Source organism: Zonotrichia leucophrys, chromosome 11 (genome assembly GCF_028769735.1).
Source record: "Zonotrichia leucophrys gambelii isolate GWCS_2022_RI chromosome 11, RI_Zleu_2.0, whole genome shotgun sequence".
NCBI lineage: Eukaryota > Metazoa > Chordata > Aves > Passeriformes > Passerellidae > Zonotrichia > Zonotrichia leucophrys.
In genome coordinates this window covers 6,612,797-6,628,663 of record NC_088181.1, presented here as the reverse complement: position 1 = coordinate 6,628,663, position 15,867 = coordinate 6,612,797, and the positions used below count along the sequence as shown (strand labels likewise).

Genomic DNA, 15,867 nt, shown 5'->3' with positions numbered 1-15,867 from the left:
AAGCTGCTGCAGCCAGGCTGCTGCTTCCATTTCCTTGCCATGGCAGAGCTGGCTGCAGCATGGCTCTATGTCCCCATCCCTGGAGGGATCACTGTGCTGGCTGGCATGGCTGTCTGACCTTGAGGCCAGTGCTGCCAGGCAGTCATGGCATGGATAGCTTACCTGGCACAGCTCTGGGAGAGCTGGGAGATGGTGTGCCTTGAAACTGCTTCACCTGGGGACTTGGAGCCACCACTGGCCTGGCACATCCCCAGAGCCACGGGCAGCTGGAGGTCAGGGTGACAGGGGGGTGCTGCATCCTGTCCCACCCAGGGATGTTTGATGGAGAGTGGCAACTCCCTTTACCCTTCTTCCTATCCCAGTGGTTTTAGGGCTTCACTTGAAATGTCTTGGCCATGGCTGGAGGCAGAACAAAGCCCTGAGCCAAGCATGCTGCCAGGAACCTCAGGAAATCTCCCCATCAGCATTTTTCTCTCTGGCAGGCACAACTCCCACTCGCGCTTCCCGAGCGCGCTTGGATGGAACAGACAAACAGGAAGGGTGGATGTGGATAAGGGTTGTTTATTCATTGAGCAACTCCTTAAAAAACAGAAAACCCAAACGTTTTTGGTAACAAATGTTAAATCTTTTCCAGATGAGGTGTGTAGCCAGGAAAAGAGGGCAAGTTCCACCTCTCACCCCAGGGAGGACACACTGCTGGGCAGTGCTGGGGTCCAGAGCCCCTCTGTGCACAGCCATGCTGTGAGGAACAGCCTTTCCCTGTCCCCATGTCCCCTCTGCCACAAGCTACACCACCCTGAAACACAGTATTTACAGACCACAGATTCCCACATCACAACACTCCCTGTGCCCAACACATGGACCTGGAGCTTTAAAGGGCAGAAATAAAAACCACCAAGCATCCAACCCAGACGGAAAGAAGACTCCAAAGAAACACCAAGGTTTGCACGGCAATAAAAAGATAGCCCTTCTAAAGGAGGTCAATAAATAGGAGAACTAGAAAAAATCAATTGCTTTTTAAGTTCAGCACATAAAGCCCAGTTCCACCCCCAGTGGGTGAGGAGGAAGTGAGGGCTGTGGGAATGCACAGAGGAATGTGGCTCTCTCCCCATCAGCATGGGTTTCTCTGCCCTTGGGCTTCTCATATCCACAAAGCTGCCCCTTGAGAGACAGATGCTACTGGCCAAAACCAGTCCCATGGTTGCCCACCAGCAGATAAACCAGGGGCATGGCAGGGGGACACAGCTGTGGGAGGAGGGAGGGATGTGGGGTGGGAGAAGCCAGGGAGCTCGGCTCTGCCTGGCCGCTCACCCCAGCCAACCCCCCTGGAAGGAAAACCAGTTTCTCCTGAGACATATCAATTCTACAGCGAGCATTTAAATAACTTGAAGAAGTGCAAAAATCAGCTCAGGGATGGCAGGGTGTCCTCAGAAGCACCCTGCTCTTCATGGAGGGGTGGGACCCTGCACCATCAGCCTGGCACAGCTGCATCCTCCGACGCTGCTCCATGGCCATGGCAGAGTGATGCTCCACGCAGAAAGCTCCGAATTTCTTGACCCCCCCACCCCACCTCTCTTCACCTCCCAGTTGGATCCCTAAGAGTCAAAAACCTCTGGGCATCTGCCCAAGGGCTCTTCAGCAGCCACCACATTTGCATTCATGTGAGAAGGAAATATCTCTTACAATACAGGTATTCAATATATATTTGAAGTCAGTTGAGGCTGAGCCAGCCATCGCCTCCACTAACGCCAGCCCAGGGCGTGAGCCAGTGCCTGCTTCCCAAGGCCTTGGCACTGAGCTGCCCCAGCTCGGGCTCCTGGGGATTCTGAGGGGTCACTGCCTGCGTCCTTGCCACCCCTTGGAGAAGAAAAAGGGGACCCCTGCCACAGTCCCCCCGCACCAGCTCATGGGGACGATGTGGGCTCCCTGTCTTCAGGCTTGTCGCTTTTGGAGGACTTTGGCTTCAGCAAGATGAACCTGTTGAGGAGGTCGGTGTCCGAGCTGGCCTGGGCGCCCGCATACGCCTCCCCTGGGGACAAAACAGAGGCTGGGCTCACTTGGTGGGGAAAGCTCTGGGGGCTGTAGGAGCAGCATCTCCTCGGTGTGGGGTGGGGACACTCACCAGCATAGCTGGAGGACTCGGCCATGTTCTGGGAGCCGGTGATGTGGTGCCAGTAGGCGCTGCGGGGCAGCATGGTCGTGGGCGTGCAGGGGTAGGAGAAGTGCTCAGTGCCCTTGTTCAGCAGCTGCAGTGGATGGGGGGGAGGAGGGTGATACAGAGCCCCCAGAATCTCCCCCAGCCGTGTCCCCCCTCAGCATGGGCTGGAGCTCACCCTGACGTTCTTCTCCATCTCCAGCAGGACCCTCTTGTGCTGCTCAGCGATGGCCAATGTGGCGCTGTGCACACGCTGGTAGATCTGCTCACCCTCCTGCGTCTGGAAGGTGTATAGACCTTCTCCTGCATCACACATCCTGTGGGGACAGGGCACAGGATGTCACCAAGGTCGTCAAGCCAAGGCATGATGAACAAAACCCACCCAGATGACAGCTGGGGCAGCTTCCCATACTGCTAGAGCTGTGCCAGGTCCCCTTCATGGTGCTGATCTGGGACCAGAACCAGCTGCAAGCCCTGCCTGCCATGGGCACACTGCACAGCCATGGTCATCACCCCTGTGGTGATGCCAGCAGGGCCACTGCCCAGCTGGAGGAGGGCACAGAGCTGTGATCCTGTCCTGGCAAGGGTGACACCTCACCGTCCAGCCTCGAAGGTGAAGCGGGTGGCGTCGCGGCCGTAGCGGCGCAGGGAGCAGAGGGGCCAGGAGAGCAGCTTCACCCGCGGGTTGTGCGTGTCCCAGAGGTAGATGTTTTCGTGGGTGATCTGCAGCTTGCACTCGCCATAGACGTCCAGGTTGGGGCAGGGGAGGAGGAACACGTTGAACCGGTCTGGAAAGGGGAAAAAAAAAAGAAAATAAAATAATCAGCGGGGGGTGCAGCAAGGCGGAGCCTCGGGCGAGCACTCCCCGCCGCGCTCACCCGTCTGCTCGCACTGCACACCGGGCGCCAGCAGGTCGGGCTCCCCCAGGCTGATGTCGTTCAGGCGGGCGCCCAGGCACTCCACCGACAGCGTCTTGTACCACTCCTCCGCCTCCAGCTCTGCAAGGCACCACGGCAGCCCCTGGGCGACCCTGGCCACGCCGGGTGCCCCACCCAGCACCCTCGGCCCGGCTCCCCCGGGCGCTGCCCCGCACCTGAGTCGCAGGTGAAGGTCCGGGCGGAGTCGTCGCTAAAAACGATGGCCACCGCCTGTCTCTTGGTCTCCTTGGGCAGCCGCGTGATGCACTTGACATTGCTGATCTCGGTGACCTGCAGAGGAGCTGGGGGGTCACCGAGGGCTGCTCCAGACCCCAGCTGCTGCTCCCAGCCCCTGTTCCGACACCTGCAGCGCCCGGACCCAGCTGCATCCCCTCCGGAGCATGGGGTGACAGGCACCCAGCGAGTCCAGGCAAGGAAGGAGCTGTTCTGGCACGGCTCCCCGAGCAGCGGCAGCCCCCCATGACCCCTCCAGCGCACCCCCTCACCTTGGGGCACCCCCGCAGGCACGCTGACTTCTCATCCGGGTACTTCTCCAGGCGCTGGGGCCCTTTGCTGGAGGATTTGCGGAAAACCAGCCAGCAGCGCCGGTAGATCTGCCGGACAGAGAGCGGCGGCTGCTCGGTGCCACAGGGGCTCCCTGTCCCCACCAGAGCCCCGGCCCCATCCCCAGGCCCCTGCCTGCTCCTGCTGACCCTGCTGGCCTGGGGACAGGAGGGGATGCTGGGCATAGGGCTGTGCCGGGGCTGCCATCATCTGCCCCCACCCCCCGCCAGTGCTAATTACAGAGCTTAATTAATGAGCACGGACAAAGCTCCCAAGGGGACCGCTGTTCTGGCATTTCCCCGTCCCCTCTCCTGCATCCCCTGCCTCTGAGGGTGGTGGGGGCACCGTCCCCAGGCATGTCCCCCTCCCCTGGATCCCACTCCCTCTTTGTTCTCCCTAATTAGCATGAAATTACCCAGCATGCTCGTTGCTGCGGCTCCAAACCACGGAGATGGGCGACCAAACCCCTGACCCCCCACCTGTGGGTTCTGCACCCCCACACCATCCGAATTTGCACCCAGCAGCTCCAACCCCTCCCGATGCAGGGCATCCCCCATGCCAAACTGTGTGTGCAGGGAAACTGAGGCACGGGGGAAGGGAAGGCTCACAGGCATCCCCCAATCCCTGGGTGACCTGGGACAGGTGAACGGGTGTTGCTCGGTGCAGGATTCGGCCGGTGCAGATGCTGCACCCCTGGGTCTGCTGGGTGATTTGGGTACCAACAAGTGGCCCGTCCCTGCCATCCCCCACTCCTCTGCCACCACAGCCCCCAAAAGCTGCTCATTCAACCCCAAAACAGGGGCACAGGGAGCCACAAGAGGGACCTGGCCACGTCACCTCACCGGGAAACCAGCACCCCAATTCCATGGGTGTTCCCCCCACATCTCCCCATTCCCCAAGATCCCCACTCACCCCCAGCTTCTTGCTCTTCATCCTCACATAGCCCTGCTTGATGATGTCGTTAAAATTCGTCGCCATGGCGATGGCTCGATAGGGTAGGGGATATTTTGGGAGGGGGGGGCTGCCTTCACCTTCGCCCCCCCCTCTCCATCCTCTTCCTCCCTACCCCTCCTGTCTCACCACCGGCCCAGCTTGGTGCTAGCAGCGTCCCCCATGCTGGCTGGAAAAGAGAAATGACAGATCGACGGGTGACATCTTCCTCGTCCTCCTCCCCCTCCTCCTTGTCGTCCTCCTCCTCCTCCTTCCCCTCCTCCTCCTCCTCCTCCTCCTCTTCCTCCTCCCTTCTCTGCCTGAACCATCCGAGTGGAACAGTCCGGTGTTAACCCCTGCCAGCACGGCGGAGCCAGGGTGGCACAGACCCGCGGGCAGTCCCTGCCGCCAGCTCCAACATGTGTCCGAGGGGACCCCGCACCACAGCTCGCCCGCCGGTCTCCATCACCTCTCGCACTCCCCTCCTTCCTCCCAGGCTGCTCGGCTGGGCAGCAACACGGCCCCGGCCCCTGGCACGGGCTGGGCTCGGTGGGAGCGGCCAGGCCGGCTCTGCTCGGGGCTGGCCAGAGGGACCCCGGCTCCCAGCCTCGCCCCCCGGTGTCACCCAGCCTCTGTCCAGCCCTCCCTGAGCTCAGCCCGGTCCCTGCAGCTCCCCCAGCCCCCGCCGGCGGCACCAGGTGCGGACCAGGTTCCTTTGCCAGGTGGAGCAGTCCCAGTGGAGGAGACAGAGCAGGGCCATCCCCGGGGATGCTCCTGCATGCAGCGACACCCGGGTCCCCAAAGCCCAGCAGGCCGGGGTATCGGGCTGGGACAGCGCCTTGGGGACAGCCCGGTGTCCGAGAGTGGCCGCGTTCCTGTGGGGGAACATCCCCCATTCCCCATTTCCCCATTCCCCATGGCCATCACCACCCGCACACCAACACCCCAGGGAACCCAGAGCTGCTGGGGGGCACCTCCTGCCCCCTGCCCCCGGCCTGTCACCTGTCACCTGTCACCCCCACACCCGGCACCCCCGGCCCCATCACCCATCACCCCCGCTCTCCCACCGGGACATCCCTCCGGGCGTTGTCACCTCCCGCCCGTTTGCCCCGACACCTGTCAGCCCAAACCTCGGTCCAGCCCCGTCCGGTGTCCCCGTTCCCCGCCGCTCCCGCCGCCTTACCGGCTCCCGGTGCGAGCGGAGCCTCCGCGTCCTGCGAGCCCCGGAGCCGCTCGGCCCCGCCCCGCCCCGCCCCGACCCCCGCCCCGCCTCGGTCCCCTCCCTCCACCCCCGGGCTGCCCAACCAGAGCCACAACCGGCCGCCCTGGAAAGAAAATTCCATCACTGGGCTTCGGAGGGAACAGCCCGCAGCGGCTGCCGGGCGGCGGCAGCAGCCTCGGGTCCGTCCCTCGGCTCAGGTGTCACCGCAGCCCCGCTCTGCTCCCCCAAACCGGTGCCAGGCGTTCACTAAAGCTGCCCCCAGGCACCCCCACCCCCGCAGGCTCACTTGTTGGGCTGTAAAAATATGAATAATCGCTGGAAATAAAAAAGCATTAAAAAAACCCCATGAGCAGCAAAGAGCTGCGCTTTTAGCCAATCAATTAAAAGGCAGAGCGAGGGGATTAGCTCACCGAAATATTAATTTTTAATAAGGTTGTGTCTGAGCGCCTCCAAAGCCCCCAAGGCCCTGTGCTGGGGGGCTGGGCTGAAGGGGCTGTGCTGGGGTGAGCAGCAGCCTCAGGTGAGCAGCTCTGCACCCCTGGGACAGCACCTTTCACTGCACAGGCCCAGGGACAGGCTTTACCCCACCCTGGGCTGGAATCCAGGCATGGGGACAGCAATGCCAGTGGGTGACATCCAGACCCATCTCCCTGATCTGTCCCCTCCCATCCTCCCTCCTGTGTGGGAATAGACCAGCAGCTCACACCACCACCAGAGCCTGGTGCCCATCTGGGCTCTGTATTTATAATAAAAAAATCATATACAAATACATACATATATATAATATATATAAAAAGAAGTGGGCAGTTTGTGGCTGCCAAGTTTGGTGCCTCTCTTGGCCTTGCACCTCCTCCTCCTGGGCTGCTCAGTGATGCTGGCTTTGGTGGCCACACCAGTGTCCCAGGAGATGCCAGGGGCTGAAGGGCCACCCAGTACTGTCCAAGAGGCCGTGGGTTCTGGAGCACCCCTGGGTAAATTCCTCCGCACCGCTCCGTGCCTCAGTTTCCCCATCTATACAAGGATCACCGCACAGCTGGGCCCCGTGGTGACACACTTGAGCGCAGGGGACTGATGTGGCACGTCCTGCAGTGGTGGCACTGCCCTGGGCTCTAGGGCACCTGGATCTGCAGGTCCTCATCCTCGTCGGGGTCGCTGGTGCCGTCGCCGGCGTCGTCGGGGCCGAAGCGGGCGCTGCGCATCTTGCCGAACAGCGGGGCGCTCTGCTGGCGCCGCAGCCTGCCAAAACAGCTGCTGGGCTGGGGGCAGCCTGCATTCCCCTGCACCCCCGACAGCATGGCTGCACCCCAGAGATCCCTCCCTGCAGCCCTCACTGAGCCCTGAGCTCCCCCGCAGCCTGGGGCCAGCCTGGAGCTGGGAGCTGTGGATGGGGCACAGGCTAAACCCCTCCGTGGATGGGCATCCCTGTGCTGGGCAGCAGAGAAGGGAGGTGTCATCCCCCTAAACTGAGGAACCCTCAAAAACCCCATGAGTCCCCATCCCCAGGAGCCTGCGGTGGTTTCAGCTCTTTGCTTGCCCTGTGGTGGTTTTAGTTCTTTACTTGCCCTTGTGTGAAAATTCATCCAGGAAATTTTATGAATCAAATTTGAAATCCGAAGGCCAAGGATCCAGTGAGATCCAACCAGTCCACCACACTTTACTGGAAAGCATGAATTATTTAGGGTTGACTGCACGGGGAGTCTGGTGGGGGGGGTGATGAATCCTCCATTATGCTTCTATGATTTAATGCAGATGTCCCAATAAAATAAAGGATGATTATAAACACCCCCCAGCGCCTCCTGGAGCCACGGCATCGATCCCACGGCCATTTCAGCTCTTTACTGCTGGAGAGGCAAGCAGGGCTGGGGAAAGTTTTAAGGGCAGGAAAACTCCCACCTCCCCAGACTGGTGTGGGATGCCAGCAGCCTGCCCTGGCCGTGGGTACTAGTGGGTGCAACCCTAAGCAGCATAAAACTGGGCTGTGCTGGTCTCTGGGCAGCCTTGTACTGGTTTAACTGGGAGGTGAATGCCACCCAGCTCAAGGTGGGGTGAAGGCTGCTCAGAGGATGGCTGTGCCCTTCCCGAGGATGTCACAGACACTGGGCCATGGGTTCAACCAGGCAGATGCTGGCTGAGGGATGGTGGCAAGGAGAACATCATCCCATCCTGGCTGGTCCACACACAGCTCCCCCAGCCCCTGCTCACCGTGACTGCAGGTGCTCCAGCTGCACCTGGAAGCTCTCGCTCTGCTCCGTCTGCTCGTCCAGCGACCGCTGCAGCTTCCGCGTCTGGTTGTGGGCCTCATCCAGCTGTGGGTGGGATGGGATAGTGCTGTTAGCAGCTGTGTAGGGAACAGAACAGCTCCCTGAGCTCCTCCACCAGCGTGAGCTTTCCCACCTCATCCTCAGCCTGGGCCAGCTCCTTCTTCAGCTCCTCCACCCTGAGGCGCAGCTTCTTCACCTCTCCCTCGTGCTGCTCCACGCGGCGGTTGGCGTGGGCCAGCTCGGCCATCTTCTCCTGGTACTGCTTCTTCAGCTTGGTGTGGATGTGCTTCAGGTCGGCCAGCTCCTGTGGGGGGCACAGGGAGGGGGCTGAGCATGGGACAGCCACCCCCACCACTGGGTGTCCCCTCCTCCCTCCCCAGGGGTCTCTCCCATTGCCCCACCCCATGACCCAGGAGCTGATGGAGTCACCACCATCCCTTGAAGGGTGATGGCAAAATTTGGGCTTTAGTGAGGCCGAGCCCCACAACAGCCACCCAGGGATGCGGTGGTGGGGAACACCTCCCCTGTAGCACCTTGTTCTTCTCAAAGAGCTCAGCCTGGATGGTTTTGAGGTCAGTGTCCAGGGCACTGGCTGTCTGGCGCCGCTTGCGAGCCAGCACCTCCTCCAGGTCTTCAATCTGTGCCCGCAGCTTCTTGTTCTCCCTCTCCAGGTTGAGCTTCTCGGTCTCCAGCCGCTCCCGCCGGCCCCACTCGGCCGCATTCTCTGCCTGCAGCCTCTCCATCTGGGACAGGGCAGGGGGTGGCTGAGGGGCAGCAGGAACCCCTCTCTGCCCCCTCTGTCCCCCAGGCTGGGGTCTGGCCTCACCTCTGCACGCAGCTCAGCCAGTTTCTTGTCCATGCTGGAGCGAGCTCCCAGCTCGTCCTCCAGGTCCTCAGAGATGCGCCCCAGCTCGTCCTGGTGAATCTCCTTCAGGATGTTGAGCTGTGGGGGCACATGGCACCACAGGGGGCTGTGAACGCCCACCTTCCACCTGAGTCCTGGCCACACACGTCACCCAACCTCTGCAGATGGACCCACTGCATCAATAGCACTAATGAAAATCCCTTAACAAGCAGCCTGGAGTTGTGGAAGTGGCTGTGGGCCACCATGTCCATCAGGATGTGCCACCCTGTGAGGGACAGGCCACCCCTGGGGCAGCTCTGTCCCCAGGCACCTCACTCACCTGCTTCATCACCTCCTGCTTGTTCTTGTTGAGCTCCTCATACTTGATCTTCCACTGGCTGAGCTCGCCCTCCAGCTTCTCAATGTTCTTGCTGAGCGCCAGCTTGTCCCTGGGGAGAGGCAATGACAGTGACAGCCTGCAGGACCCATGGGATGTGCCGCCCCAGCAGGGACCAGCCTGGCATCAGCTGGCAGCCTGCAAGGACAATGCCCCAAGCACTCACTCCCTCTCCTTGAGCAGCACTTTCTGGGACTCGTCCAGCCTGAGCTTCAGGGCGGTGACTTTGGTGGCGTCCTCCTCCGCGGCGCTGACGTCCTCCCAGAGCAGGCGGCTCCGCTCCTGGCGGCTGAAGGAGGCCCGGGGGCCCCGCTGCTCCCAGCTCTCCTCCTGCTTGCTCGGCAAGATGTTTTCCATCAGCTCCAGCTCCTGTGGCGCCGTGGGTGGCCCAGCACAGGGACAGGGTGAGAGGGCTCCCCAGCCCTACAGCACCCAGCCCGCGCCCCATAACCAAGGGCATCTCTCCCTCCATCCCCAGGGATCCCCTAAGGCTGTCCCCTTGCCCTCCCAGGGGAGCTCCCACATGTCACCACACTCTACTGCCAGCTCCCTGCCATGCTCGAAATGTGGTATCAAAAAAATTAAAACCAATTTATGACACCGATCTCACCCAGGACTGCTACATGAGTGACATTTCACCAGGAGCTCTGAGCACACAGTAAATGAGCAGCAGGGGCCTCCAGGGGACAGGATGTCCCTGGGCACGAAGTGTGGAGCCCCTGGGGGATGCTCACATTAATCTCAGATTTGTCACTTGGCAGCTGTGCTGTCAGGTGGACATGTCACAGCATGGCACCCCGAGCAGTGACTTCTGTGCTGTGACAGAGCTAACAGCAGCACAGGAGGGATGGCTGCAGCAGCTGGGATAATGCCTGAGGTGGCTCTAGTGTGGCTCCCCCCTTCCTCCTCCTCCTTCTCCTTCCTTCAGCAAAAAACCCTGCCAGAAGCCCATATGGACACCCTGACAATCAAGCTGTGGATGGGAGATGCCACCAGCACTGCCAATGCCACCATCCCTGCACTGGCACAGTGATTTTTGCTGAGTGCCCCCAAAGGGAAGCCCCAGGAAAGGGACTGGTGCCAGTGCCAAGGTGATGTCTGGATCTCCTCGTGGCACTGCTCTGAGGAGTCTGATCCCCCCCGGTGCTGTTCCAAGAGGGATCTGACTGTCCTGTACTGCTCCAAGAGGGGTCTGAGCCCAAAGTGCTGCTTGGAGGGGTCTGACATCCCCCATACTAATCCAAGAGGGGTCTGACCACCCTGTACTGCTCTGAGAGGGGTCTGTCCCTCCCAGTCCTGCCCCAAGAGCAGTCCCCTACACTTCCCATTTTACAGGACAGGCGGGGGTGGTTTGGAGGTGCACAGATAAGGATGAGGACCTCCCCTGTTCCCCTGGGTCAGCCCTGCACGCCCACCTTGGCTTTTTGGGGCACCTCAGCCCCCACATCCCGCACGGGCTCTTGCTCAGGGCCGGCGTCCCCCTCTGCTCCGTCGGCGGGCGGGCTGCCGGCGCTGCCCGGTGCCGGTGCCGGTGCCCGCGGTGGCGGCGGGCGCTCGTCGGGCCGCTCGCGGTCGCGGTCGCGGCGCAGGCTGGCCAGCTCCTTGGTGAGCGCCTCCAGGCGGTGCCGCAGCTGCCGCACCTCCTCCCGGGCCCGGTTGCGCTCGGCCCGCACCTTGCTCCACTTCTCGCGCCAGTTGGCCGTGCAGTCCGACCACCAGCGCATCGTCTTCTCCATCTGCGCCGCCCGCGCCCGCGCCTCCTCCAGCTCCCGCAGCCGCAGCTCCTCCCGCCCTTCCCAGTCCCCTTCCAGCAGCGCCGGCGGGGGCCCGGGCGAGGGGGTCCCGCTGGGGGGGGACGGGGACGGCTCGGGGGCCAGCAGGGCCAGCAGAGAGCCCCCCGGCAGCGGCGGGGAGCCCGCCAGGCGCGAAGCCCCGCTCTGGCTCATGGCTCGGGGCTCCCTAGGGCATGGCCGTCACCGTCCTGCTCTCGGGCACCTGCAGGAGACACCGGGAGTCAGCTGGGCTGGAGGGATGGGCTGGCAGGGCACGGTCCCTGGTTTTGGGAGTGGCACACTGAGTGATGAGATCCCTGGCATGGACTCTAGCCAGGTCCCCAGCGAGGACTCTGGCCATGTCCCCAGCCAGGTCCCCAGTGAGGACTCTGGCCATGTTCCCAGCCAGGTCCCCAGCTGGCAGCCAAGTGTCAGCCCCAGCCAGATCTCCAGTGAGGGGATCCTCCACCAGTGAAGTCCTCAATGAGAACCACAGCCCACAGCCACCGGCATCTGGTCTCAGCCTGGCTCTGCAGGCGCCTCTGCCAGCGCGCCACAATGAAGGGAAGACATCTACATGTCATTCGCATGATGTCATCTGCATGAGGTCATCTGATGACATCATCATCATCTGTGAGCCTCCCAAACCATCCCTGCTGCTGGAGTTGGGGTACTCGGCTGCACCCCAGCAGCTCCAGCGAGGGTTACAGCCCGGATCTGGAGCCAGCAAAGCAGGAACAGCTCTGGGAGGAGAGCCCGGAGCTGCGGGATTGGCGTGGCAGCAGGACGTGTGTTCAGGCAGCTGGATGTGCTCTGCGATGATGCCGCAACAAAGGGCCGGGGCTGGGTGTCCCCATCCCGTCCTGGAGCTCACCCCCGGCGCGGCCGGGCAGGCAAACCACCCCAGGAAACCTCAATGGGAGGCTGCTGCGCGCCCTAATGGGATAAGTACAGGGTCCGGCCGCGGCTGCCCACAGCCCCGGCAGGTTCCTGGGACGGTGCAGCCCAGACCTGCTACCAAATCCGGCTGGGCTGGGAGAGCCGGTGCTGGAGCAGCGGGAGCAGAGGCCGATAGCAGCTGTGGGATTTGCATGGGAGAAAGAACTAAATTTTCCGGTGATATCTGCAGAAATTGGGAAGTTTTGCTAAAACTCAGCAGCAAGCCCAGGCCCGTTCTCTCTCGGCTGCTCCTGGAGGAATCCCAGGCATTGGCAGGACCCGGCACAAGCAGCGCCCACGGGAGCGCAGACGGTGCCCGGGCACCCACGGAAAACCCACGGAACGCATGCCGGGAACCGGCAACAGTGCGGCACCCACGGGGGAAACGAGTGGACCCAGGGCACCCCTGAACAGCCACGGGAAGCACGAGTAGAGCACGAACACCCATGGGACACCCGCGGGAAGCACGCGTGGAGCACGGACACCCCGGAACAGCCGCGTGGGTCACCGGCACGGGCGGATCGCGCCCCCTCCCCGGGGCTCCCGGCGGGGCCGCCCCCGCGCCTCCGCATTGGCGCCGGGCTCCGTCACTCACCGGCCGCGGCCCGGGCGGCGGGAGCCCCGCATTCCTCCGCTCCGCCGGAATTCCCCCCGCTCCGGCCGGGAGGCACCGCTCGGCCCGGCCCGGCCCCGCCCGGTTCGCCACGGCCCCGCCCGCCCCCCGCGGCTCGGCCCGGCCCGGCCCGGCTCGGCACGGCCCCTCCCCCAGCAAAGTTTCTCGCAAGTTTCCCGGTGCCGCCGGTGCCGCCGCCCGCCCGCCAGCCCGGCCCAGCCCGGCTCACCCCGACCCGGCCCGGTTCGGCCCGGCCCGGTCGCTCACCCGGCGGTGGCGGCGGCGGCGGTGCGGGCGGCCCGCGCGGGCCGGGGCGCTGCGGCCGAGTCTCCTCCTCCTCCTCCTCTTCGCCCTCCTCCTCCTCCCCCCGGCGCCGCTCCCGCCCCCCGCCCGCGCCCGGGGCCGGTCCGGGCCGCGCTGCGTGTCCTGCCCCGTGGCACGGGCGGGGCGGCCGCACTGGGGGAGCTCCGGTGCTCGGGGCTGCGGGCAGCCCTGCCCGGCGTGCCGGGGCTGGGGGCTCCGACAGAGAGTGCTCCCAGGGCTGGGACCCTGCCCGTGGCTGCTGGGCTGGGCTGCGCACACGTGTCTGTCTGTCCTGGGGACACGTTGGGGACACGGGGCCCTCCGGGTGAGCGGTGGCCGCGTGGTGTCTGCATCCCCCCATACACATCCATGCTGGCTCCCTCCTGGCCAAGCAGCAAAACCCCCAACCACCATTTTGCCCCTGTCTCTTTCCCTTTGCTGGATGCCTTTCGGACAAAAAAAATGGGTTTGTGTTCCGCGGGACGTGGAATCGATGCCATGGGACACCAGCAACTTTTTCTCCCCCAGGATCGAGCGAGGCTGGGGAAACCAAATCAAATTAAAGCAAAACTTCTTTCCAATATGGGATTTTTTTCCAGCTGGAAACAACCCCAAAAAGCTGGAGGCGAGGGATGCTTTCCTCTCCTACGCCCCTATCCCAGCGTCTTGTGCCAGGGGAGCCGGCGCCGTCTCTTGCAGCCGGTGAAGCGATTTTGCAGGCGGCTTGGCCGGAGCTGCGGGTGCGTGGTTGCGGCTTTAACCCGCTCCCGGCACTAAAACCGGCAAAGTTTTATCCAGGCGTCTTTACTGTTTGCTCGGACATGCGTGGCTTGGTGACACCAGCAGGCTCCAGGATGCATTGCAGCATCCTGGGATTTGTGGGGTTTAGCCTTGCAAAAATCAAACCTCCTTGATCTGGGGCGTGTCACCGAAAGATGTGGCCAGTGACCCACTTCTGTGGTCCCAGTGACCCACTTCTGTGGTCCACGCATCATCGTCCTGGCGCCCTTCTCCTCTAGTCTGGGTTTCCAGCCTGGCCATGGTCAGCAGGACCCCTTAAATCTGTTCCCAAGGATAGGTCAGAACGAAGCAGAGGATTGCCCTAAGTCATGAACTGAGACCTGGAAATGTCGCAGGAGTGGCTGCAGGCGCTGGGCGAGCACAGCGTGGCACTGCTGCCCCACAACGAGCACTGCTGTGGCTGAGTCACCCCCGCTCCCTGCAGCTCTGCTCACGGCCACATCCCTGCAGCTGCACCCAGCAACCAAGATGAAGCACAAGATGAAGCTTTTGGGGCAAACCTAACCATTGGGTAAAAAAAGACCTTTGTTCCCTCAGTTAGGCCAGCTGGCATTGCTGGGGGGCTGTGCTGTGGTCACTGGGGGTGTCATGGAGTGGTGGCTCCATCCTGGCAACAGCATCCACTGTGCTGTCACAGGATCAGACTATCCTGAGTTCAAAGGGACACATAAGAAACACTGAGTCCAACTCCCTGCTCCTTTCAGGACAACCTGAAACCAAACCCCGTGACTAAGAACATCATCCCAACACTCCTTAACCCTGCCAGGCTTGGTGCCATGACCTCTTCTCTGGGGAGCCTGTCCCTGTACCTGACCACCTTCTCAGTGAAAAGCCTTTTCCTAATGCCCAAACTAAACTCCCCCTGCATCAGCTTCATTCCACCTCCCGTGTCCTTTCCCAGAGAGTGGAGATCAGCACTCTGTGCCCCCCAGGAACCCCTGGCACACCTCATTTCCCAGGCAGGCTGGGCACAGCCCAGGCTGCACACACAGCGAGGATGCCAGGCACAGCTTGCACTGCGGGACAGTTTGAGCACCCTGACACTGGGCACAGCACTGGGGCTAAAAGCCGAATCTCTGGGCAGTGGGAGCTGCTGCTGGGGGGCTGCAGCTCGGGGTGCTGTGTGTCCTGGGCACCGCGGCTGCCCCCTGCCCGTGGTGTCTCTGGTAGCGCCCAGCCCTGGCCGCTGCTTCTCTTTAGCATCGCGTTTGCATTGCCCGTGTGGGTCCCCTCCGTGCCGGCTGAGCCGGGCTCTGCTCTGCTCGGACACCCGCGGGGTGCTTGGTGCAGGTCCCACTAGAGGGCACAAGGATCGCAGGAATGGTCCCACAGCGGGAATGGGCAGGCGCAGGGACGGCCGGTGGCGGTGAGCGGTGCCGACATGTCCCCCGACAAACGGGAGGGGACCTCTGAGCCCCCTTGGGGAGCAGCCGCTGGGCATCTCACGAGGCTCGGTCAAAAGCGGCAGATCTCCGGTTACATCCCCCAGATCCGCTCGGTGCCAGCGCGGCTGCAGCCTGCCAGGAGTGGCTGTAAGGCTGGGGCATCCCAAAACCACCCCGACCGTGGGTTTTCACCCAGGACAGCATCACACCAGAAGCCCTCCCTCTCACCCCAAATCCTGCGCAGGGGTGGAGGCCACCTGCAGCCCTGGGGCGGCGGGTGAGCAGGGCTTTGTCTGCACCGAGCAGACGAGTTTGGGTAGAGGAGAGGATGAGTAAGTGAGCTGATACTCGGCTTTCCTCCCGCTCTCACTGAGGAAGGCAGAGCCAAGCACAGCTCCTCAAGGTGACCAAACACTTTGAGAGTAGAAGAAATCCAGCCTGTGGAAATAAATAGCCAGGAAAAACTGCAGGGACTAAATCTATCAGTTGGGGGCAGCAGTCGGTCCTGAGCCCGTGGTGTATCCGAATAAACCACACATCACCTGGAAATGCTACCGGGATTTTTCCTCTCCTGATTCTGAGGTTTTGGAGCTGGAGATCCCACTCTGCCTGCTGGAATGCAGACCAGCATCGCAGCACGGCAGGTCCGCCTGTGGTGACATCAGGGTCCCCACAGCCCCCAGCTTGTCCCCGGAGGGTGAGCCAGGGAGGAGCCATGAGCTGCTGTGCCCGTTCCTGGCCCGGTGGCAGGGACAGAGCCCCAC

General features: G+C 62.5%; 2 protein-coding genes across 6 annotated transcripts; both read right to left on the bottom strand.

The window, feature by feature from the left end:
- Window positions 1–545: 545 nt before the first annotated feature.
- DOK4 (docking protein 4) lies at window positions 546–5,792 on the bottom strand. Of its 4 annotated transcripts, XM_064723395.1 has the most exons (9): window positions 5,750–5,792; window positions 4,549–4,756; window positions 3,579–3,686; window positions 3,249–3,363; window positions 3,034–3,153; window positions 2,754–2,943; window positions 2,334–2,472; window positions 2,123–2,246; window positions 546–2,047 (listed from the first exon to the last, which is right to left on the bottom strand). In XM_064723395.1, the coding sequence occupies exons 2-9, from the start codon at window positions 4,612–4,614 to the stop codon at window positions 1,905–1,907; spliced, it is 1,005 nt and encodes a 334-aa protein (XP_064579465.1). In that variant the 5' UTR covers window positions 4,615–4,756; window positions 5,750–5,792; the 3' UTR covers window positions 546–1,904. The 4 variants fall into 4 exon arrangements, with proteins under 4 accessions (XP_064579465.1, XP_064579464.1, XP_064579466.1 ...); XM_064723394.1 differs by lacking the exon at window positions 5,750–5,792 and having other exon boundaries at window positions 4,549–4,835; XM_064723396.1 differs by lacking the exon at window positions 5,750–5,792 and having other exon boundaries at window positions 546–2,029; window positions 4,549–4,835.
- A 708-nt stretch (window positions 5,793–6,500) lies between these two features.
- On the bottom strand, window positions 6,501–12,932 carry CCDC102A (coiled-coil domain containing 102A). 2 transcript variants are annotated; one of them, XM_064723052.1, is made up of 9 exons: window positions 12,882–12,932; window positions 10,706–11,285; window positions 9,457–9,659; window positions 9,234–9,342; window positions 8,876–8,992; window positions 8,583–8,792; window positions 8,183–8,353; window positions 7,991–8,094; window positions 6,501–7,024 (listed from the first exon to the last, which is right to left on the bottom strand). In XM_064723052.1, exons 2-9 carry the CDS (start codon window positions 11,234–11,236, stop codon window positions 6,898–6,900), a joined length of 1,572 nt encoding a protein of 523 aa, XP_064579122.1. In that variant the 5' UTR covers window positions 11,237–11,285; window positions 12,882–12,932; the 3' UTR covers window positions 6,501–6,897. The 2 variants fall into 2 exon arrangements, with proteins under 2 accessions (XP_064579122.1, XP_064579123.1); XM_064723053.1 differs by lacking the exon at window positions 12,882–12,932 and adding an exon at window positions 12,597–12,689.
- Window positions 12,933–15,867: the final 2,935 nt, after the last annotated feature.

Excerpts from the sequence above, each read along its gene's own strand:
- CCDC102A (XM_064723052.1), bottom strand. The coding sequence starts at position 11,236 with ATGAGCCAGAGCGGGGCTTCGCGCCTGGCGGGCTCCCCGCCGCTGCCG. Across the intron at positions 8,793-8,875 it reads TGGCTGAGCTGCGTGCAGAG|ATGGAGAGGCTGCAGGCAGA; the intron begins GTGAGGCCAGAC and ends GCCCTGTCCCAG. Across the intron at positions 8,095-8,182 it reads TGGCCCAGGCTGAGGATGAG|CTGGATGAGGCCCACAACCA; the intron begins GTGGGAAAGCTC and ends TCCCACCCACAG.
- DOK4 (XM_064723395.1), bottom strand. The coding sequence starts at position 4,614 with ATGGCGACGAATTTTAACGACATCATCAAGCAGGGCTATGTGAGGATG. Across the intron at positions 3,154-3,248 it reads GACCTTCACCTGCGACTCAG|AGCTGGAGGCGGAGGAGTGG; the intron begins GTGCGGGGCAGC and ends GGTGCCTTGCAG. Across the intron at positions 2,473-2,753 it reads TTCACCTTCGAGGCTGGACG|GATGTGTGATGCAGGAGAAG; the intron begins GTGAGGTGTCAC and ends CTGTCCCCACAG.